Here is a 7,358-nt window from a genome sequence, read left to right as displayed (position 1 = left end):
CAGCCCAGGGCTGCACATAGAGGTGCTCCTTGCTGGAAGAAGTTTCTAGACCAGGGAACCCCCCATCCCCTAACCCGCTGGGGAATGTGCCCTCATTGCTCCCTCCTGGGAAGGGCAGCTTCTCTTGGCAGGGCTGGCAGGGACCAGGAGGCCCCCATTCTGGAGTTACCGGGCCCTGCCGGGCTGTGGTCCCCTAGGGAGTGGGGCAGCCCTGAGGGCTGACTGGCCGGGGTTCCTTCAGCCCTCTACTTTCTGTCTGCCACCTACAGCCCATGGCCTGAGGAGCAGGCAGCCAGGACTGGCCCTCATGTGTCTCTCTTTGGTCGGCACAGCTCCCCTGCTGTGGTTTGAAGAGAGGCCACAGGAGGAGCTGGGGGTAGGGGGTGGCCCAGGGGTGGGGGTGGAGGGCAGGAAGAGTGGAGGCTCCAGGGCTCATTTTGTAGGCCAGAGGCAGGGAGACCACAGAGGGTGGTGGAGGGGAGGGAGGGGCAGGAGAGGGGCGGCGAGGAAGGGAGAGGAGGTCTAGTTCGTGGGGAACAGGGAGAAACATGGGGCAAGTGCTGTGGGAGGACATGGTGACGGGACCCTGAAGGACACGGAGGTGGGAGGGGACTGCGGGACTTGGACAGGAGCATGGTGGGACCCTCAGAGAGATGATGGGGGAGGAGGTGGTCCTGGAGGAGAGTGCGGGTTGGATGAGGAGGATAGAGGGACCATGGGAGCCAGTCCTGGAGGCCAGATGGGGCTGGAGGGCTTATGAGCAGCGCTGAGTGTGTGGAAAGGAGGAGTCTGAGGCAGAAGCCGCTGGGGAGGAGGTGTGGTGGGGAGACGGGACTGGGGGCTGGGAGAGGCACTCATGGGGAGTGGAGGGGAGAGGAGGGAGGACATGAGACACAGAGACTCTTAGAAGACAGAGGGAGGTTGTGGGGTTGGGAGAGGGGGACTGTGGGATTATGAGACACAGGGAGACAGTTCTGTAGGAGAGGGGAGTGTAGGACCACGTGAGAGATGGGAGGTGTCCTGGAGGAGAGAGGGTTGGGGGATTGGGAAGGGAGGACTAGGGACCCATGAGAGAGTCCTGGAAGCAACACAGCCAGGAGAGGAGGCTTGTGGGGCTCTGAGACACAGTGGGAACAGTTTGTAGGTCCGTGAACAGCACGGCCAGCAAAGGATTGTGGGGGAGATTCGGACCCAGAGCTCCCCTGAGTGTCTCTCCCATACAATTGTGTTTCCTCACATCTCCCCAGGCCCCCTCCCCCAGCCCATCCCTGGTCTGGCATCTTTTCCTCAGTCCCCAGTCCCACCTTCTGCCATGACTCCTCATTTGTCCGTCTTCCCTCCCAGCCTGCAGAGCCCCTGCGTGCTTGCTCAGGCCTGTCTCCTCAGAGTCATATCCCAGGCCTCGCCCAAGGGGGCCCCTAGGGAAGTGCATGTTAATTGCATGGATACGTGATGGGGTCTCCGGATCTTGGGGCAGTGTGCCTATTTTACACATGGGGACATGGAGGAACTCTGAGAGGCCCAGAGGGACTGACCCTGGCCTCTCGCCCCTATTCTTTCTTAGGCCACAGGCTGGGGGGACCAGCACTCAGCTTGCCCTGACCCCTGGAGGCGCTGTTTGGAACCTGTGGGCAGTTGTTGGGGCGATGCACATGAGGATGGGGAGCAGAGGGCACGTGAGGACAGTCTGAGAGAAGCTTCTGGAAGCTTTTCCCTGAGGCCTGGGTTGAGTGTGCCCAGCTCCGCTGAGCACACTGGAGATCACAGCTCCGGTCCCGTTCCTTGCCACCCCTGCCTGGGGTCGGGCTGGCAGAGAAGGACTGCTTGGTGCACCCCTCACCTCAATGATGTAATCCCTGCCATCCTTGCTGTGGACAGCTTTGACGGCGCAGATGTCCAGGCCACCGAACATTTCTGAGCAGCTGTCCACCCACAGCTTGTACCTGCAGGGATGCGGACAGAGAGATAGTTATGGTTTATTGTGCCAACCTGGCCAATAAGCACGTGGGGTTAATTGAAGGGAGGAGAGATAAATGGCCCAGTGAGCCTCGCCTTTCTTGTTCTCAGGTCTCTTGCTTTGTGATGGTCGGACCAGGGTGCAGCTGCCTTAGCCAGTTCCCTGCTTCAGCTGGCAAGGCTGACTTCCTGCAAGACATCCCCGAGGAGAAGCCACATGGACCCACCCCGATGCAGCCCTGTGTGCTGGAGCAGCCTCATGGAGACCCCTGTCAGTGCTGAGATGTTTACACACTCACTGACTCGGCTTTCCTCCTGCAGTCAGCATCACAGTGTGTGTTTTGTGAGATGGAGGAGGACTTTGTGGATTGGTGTTGGACGTATGGGCTAATGTTGTACTTATGGGATTGGACAGCACTGGGTTGGAATGCTTTCTGAATATACATGTACCCTTTATATAAAACCCTCTCTTATACATATGAGTTTCTGTGGCTTTATTTCCCTAGTTTACCCAGACTAATACAGGCAGTGAGTGCGGGGCAGGGTGAGCCGAGAGAGACAGAGAGAGACAGAGCAGGGCACAGCTTAGGGAGATAAGTACAGAGACAAGCAGGCAGTGAGAGAGGCAGAGAGAGGCCGAGCAGGAGAGACAGAGGGTTAGAGGCGGAGCGAAGGGTAGGGGCCAGTGATGGAGGCAGAGATCCAGATGGGAGGGACAGAGAAGGGGCCAGAGGCAGCCAGGAAGGATAGGAGAGAGGAGGGGTGGGGGAGGAGTGAGAACTTAGGGACATCAGAAGCCCCTGCACCTGTAGGACCTGCTGGCTCCCAGTAGAAGGCAGCCGGCTCAGCTCCACTGACCCCCTGGTCCCCAGCACCCCTTCCCCTGGGGAAAACGGCTTCAAGCACTCCAAACAGCCTGCCTAGCCACCCGCCCAGCCCCCAGGGCCCGGGCCATACCAGAGCTTCAGGGGGACAAAGGGTACATTCTCCTCAGAGCCTGGGGAGGGCAGGCTGCTCCTGCCCAGCCCTGGGGGCCTGGCTCCCCAGACCCCATGGCTTTTGCAGGGGAGAGAGCCCAGTGCTGGATGTGGACCTGCCACCAGGGGCGGTTGTGACTGGAGAAATCGTCCCCACTTGCCCTGGGCTTCTCTGTGGTGGCTAGCTCCAGGGAATCACAGGAGACTTGTCTCTCCCCACCCTCCGGGGTCACTCGGGTGCCTGCAGGGATCTCCTGGTGTCTCCCAGCTGGAATGAGGAAGCCGGAATGAGGCAGGGCCTGAAGAGTTCTTGGATGCTACCCTCTCATCTAGTCCACCCATGTTCACAGAGGCCCGGAGAGGGACCGTGGCTCGCCTGGGGCACACAACAAGGCAGGCTTGTTCGGATCTGCTGTCTACCGCCCTCACCCACCCCTCTTGAGCAGTAAGGAGACTGTAAAGTAAGAGGAGACTCAAATATGGCAGAGGTCCCCCTCTGGGCCAGCCTCAAGGACCTCTCCTCTCCCCTCTCTATCCCTGAAGCAACTCGTGCGGGTCGGTTGGTTTTAACTCACTCTACTGATGAGTAAACCGTGGCTCAGAGAGGCCAGTCTGGGGCCATGCTGCTGTCAAACCCAGAGTCTGACAAACCCTGAGCAGGCCACTCCCATGCTGGGATTCCGCAGGCAGGCTCCACGGTGACCCCGGAGGCAGGAGGGACAGGGCGATGGTGGCCTGCTAGGGATGTCTCTGAGCAGCTGGTGGGCACTGGGGAAGGCTAGGAGTCCTATCTGGGAAAGGCAACAGTGGGCAGGGCCACCACGTATGACTCCTGGATGTCCCCTGGGGGATGCGGAGAGGGACTGCCCCAACCAGGTGAGTCAGTGTGCCAAGTCATGAGCCCAGTCGCTGGAGACCAGCCAGCCCAGGGAAGTCCTGAGATTGAAGGGTGCACCTGTTATCTGGCGTTGATGGGGAGGAAGTGGGGGGGGGCAAACTTACGACATCCCTGTCCATCCCCCTCACCTTTGGCCTCCGACTTGGCCATGGGTCTCTCCCTATTGTGGTTGAAAGGTGCCCTAGTGGCATTGTTGGGTGAGCGTTGGGCTGTGAAGGGTGGGTTCAAATCCACCAGTGGCTCCTTGGAAGAAGCATGAGGCTGTCTTCTCCCATAAAGATCTACAGCCTCAGAAACACTACACAGGGCCTCTGTTCTGGGGCCTTCTGCCAGGGCACACTCCAGAGCCCCCCATGGACAACCAGCCTCTCCCTCTTCCTACTGAGATGGAAATAAGCCTGAGAGAGGAGGGGGCCCCAGCACCTCCAGAGTGCCCTCCCGAGGAGGCTTCCTCGTATCTGTTGGGGATCCCTGCCCTCCCCCAGAAGGAGCTGGGTAGGGTCTGGTGGGCCTTCGGGTCAAGACATCACACTTCGACTCAGCTCTGCCAGGGGTCAGTTTCATGATGTAGGCAAGTCACCACCACCCCCCCACCACCACTGGACTTCCTTCGCCACCTGTTCCAAGCTCACTGCCGCCAAGTGGACTCCAACTCACGGCGACCCTATGGGGCAAGGTAGAACTGCCCCGTGGGTTTCTGAGATGGTCACTCTTTATGGACGTGGATAACCTCATCTTTCTCCTGAGGAGTGGCTGGTGGGTTCGAACTGCTGACTTCGCAGTTAGCAGCCTAACAAGTAACCCACTGCTATGGGGGTTATGGACCATACCTCCCTGTCAGCGTTCTTGTGGGCAGTGGTGGATGCCATGCCTAAGCGATTGCTTTGTGAGGCCAGAGGCCCTGGGCAGAGGTGGAGTGGGGGGCAGTGGAGCATCTCCACTCCAGTTCCCATCACGGAGGGCAGCTGTCCCCACTCCTCTTTCGTCTCTCACCTTTCAGTCATGGCCACCTGCTCCAGCATGGCAGAACCTGTGTTGGCCTTCCAGTTCCCAGAGATGGACGTCCTCCTGGAGCACAACAAAGAACACGTGTATCAGGCACCTGCTTTCCTTTTTCGCCGTGGCTGGGAGGAGGCTCAGATTCAGGGGCTGGGCTTGCCTGCATGGCATGCATCCTCAGGCACCCTCCATGTGCTCTTTCTGCTCTTATTTCTCTTGCCGTTGATGGCCTTCTGTACCCATCTTAGCTTGCCTCTCTTTTCCCAAGTCGCCTTTGAAGTTTACAAATTAAATGGAAAATCATGCTGGCACCACCCGCCGAAGTCCCACCAATCCTGGCCCTCCTGTTTCTGAGAAAGGGACCTGTGTGGGGACGGTGTCATCGCCGGCCATTCTGGGATCTTGGAGGGTCTCCAAGTGGAGGAACTATTATCGGTGGAGAGAAGCAACTGCTTCATCAGGCAGGTGTTAGGAGGCCTTCTGACCTCTGCTGGCCCCAGGGCCCTCCCCTGGTCCCATGCTTGATCTCTTCCAGCAGCAACTGATCCCCTTCCTGGCTCTCCAGTGTCCACGGCTCATTCCTAGGGGTGTGGCTTCCACACACAGTCTTCCCTTTGCCCGATACCATCCTCTCTCCGGATTCATCCTCCAGGCTTCCCCTGCCATGGGACGTCTTTTCTGTCTTCCTGAACAAGAGTAGACTGCCCTACACAATGTGTAGCAGGGCCCAGCTCACTGGTAAAGACTGCTGTTATATTCTCTTCCCTGATGAGGTGGAAGCTCCTCAGAGCAAACTTGGCCTCTGAGCAGCCAACGTCCAGTAGGCACCTGGCACGTAGTAAGTACCCAATGGGCTACTGACTGGATGAGGGGCTGTCCGTGGGGTAGGATCCACAGACTCCCCATGGCCCAGTGACCTCGCAAAGCCAGAACAAATCTAACCAAACTCACGCACAGCCATGGAGTTGATTGCAACATGCAGTGACCCAGCTGGACCGAGTAGAACTTTCCAAGACGTAAGTCTCTTTTTAAGTTTTATTGATATATAATTCACAAATTATATACTCCCATGGTTCAGTCATATTAAAACAATCAGTTCTACAGCACTTCCTTCTTTCGTGTACTCGTGATCAGCTCCCCATTTCCCTTCGGCCTCCCTTCCCACACTCCCAAGAAGACATCGATCCAGTTACTGTCTCTATAGATTTACCTATCCTGGATTTCATATACTGGAAAACACATACACACACACACACACACACACACACACACACACACACACACACACACACACACAGAGAGAGAGAGAAGACAGTACCCCCCCCCACCCCTACCCCGAAGGAAAAACCTCAATTGAGGAGACTTCTGGGGGGAGCAGACAGCCCCATCTTTCTCCTATGAAGATACTGGTGAGTTCAAACCACTGACATGGTGATTAAGAGCTCAGTGTAGAGCCCACCACACCACCAGGTGCGTTAATTTAACCAAAGTGAACAGACAAACTAAGGCTATGGGAAGGCACGTGGCTGGGATGAAACCAGGGGCAAGGCATTGCCCCGGAGATCTGTCCTAAGAGAGAAACTAAACTGCACCTGACAGCAGATGCTGAGAGGAACTGGTGGCCAACAGGCCCCATGACTATTAAGAGATGGAGGGCCATTGGACCTCAGTGTTGTCTGGTTCAGCTCAACCCAATCTAGGAAACACTAACTGGGCCATCCAGTGTCGTGGGAACTGGACTAGTCTAAGTGTGCAGAGAAGACGCCGTCCTGGGCGGAGTTCCCAAAATGTAGTTAGCGGTACACAGAGGAGTGAAGTATTTGGGGGGTGGGGTTGGGAGTAGGGGGGGGGAGCAAAGGAGAAACCAAGGTCACCCAATGAGACCCAAGGAGGCGGCCACTGAGATGCGCCTCAAAGGGTGGATAGGATTTGGGATGGTGGGTTCTGTGTGGTGATGTGTGAAGGTAAGAGACGGACTTGAGTCAGACAGATATGAAGTTGAATTTTGGCTCTAGCATTGACTAGCCATATAATCTCGGGTCAATGTGATAGTTCGGTTTTGTGTCGCTGAGTTGGGCCAGGGTTCGTAATAATTTGGCAGGAATCTCACTTGATGTGATCTAACACCAGGCATTCAACTCCCTGGGGGGATCTCACCTAAGGTAAGTGACTCTGTGGGCAGCCAGCAGTTGTGGTTGGATGCAGCCCCTTGATTTGGTCACCATCTTCATGTAATTGGAAGAAAGGCTCTTCAGGGGTGTGGTCTGCAATTTTTAAAGCGGACCGTGGAAAGCTGTCAGCTCAATCGCCACCAGTTTAATTTGGTTTGGAGACGATCAGACTAAAGGACTGTAGGTGAACCGGCTAGTGGCTAATGTTGCTTCTCATGAGGTACCAGTGGACAATCGGACATGGTATGTGGATGCTGTTGGCAGGTGTGCTGTGGACTTGTATCCGACCCATGGGACCCAAAGGACAGCAGAATGACCTGCTGCCAAGTCTTTCTCTATCCTGACAATCACTGCTGC

The 7,358-nt window shown here is 56.7% G+C and overlaps 1 protein-coding gene across 1 annotated transcript in view; it reads right to left on the bottom strand.

Annotated features, from left to right (window-relative positions):
- Positions 1 to 7,358, bottom strand: part of SYN3 (synapsin III) — a 548,280-nt gene that overhangs the window by 26,528 nt on the left and 514,394 nt on the right. The window contains exons 8-9 of the mRNA XM_004700321.3: positions 4,825 to 4,899; positions 1,841 to 1,943 (exon numbers count right to left, since the gene is read on the bottom strand). Of these exons, the coding sequence (XP_004700378.1) occupies positions 1,841 to 1,943; positions 4,825 to 4,899 (178 nt within the window). The remainder of the gene's footprint in view (positions 1 to 1,840; positions 1,944 to 4,824; positions 4,900 to 7,358) is intronic.

This window comes from Echinops telfairi, unplaced genomic scaffold (genome assembly GCF_000313985.2).
Source record: "Echinops telfairi isolate 266 unplaced genomic scaffold, ASM31398v2 ScPeMD7_2;HRSCAF=8, whole genome shotgun sequence".
In the NCBI taxonomy this organism is placed as follows: Eukaryota; Metazoa; Chordata; class Mammalia; order Afrosoricida; family Tenrecidae; genus Echinops; species Echinops telfairi.
This window is presented reverse-complemented; position numbering and strand designations above follow the sequence as displayed.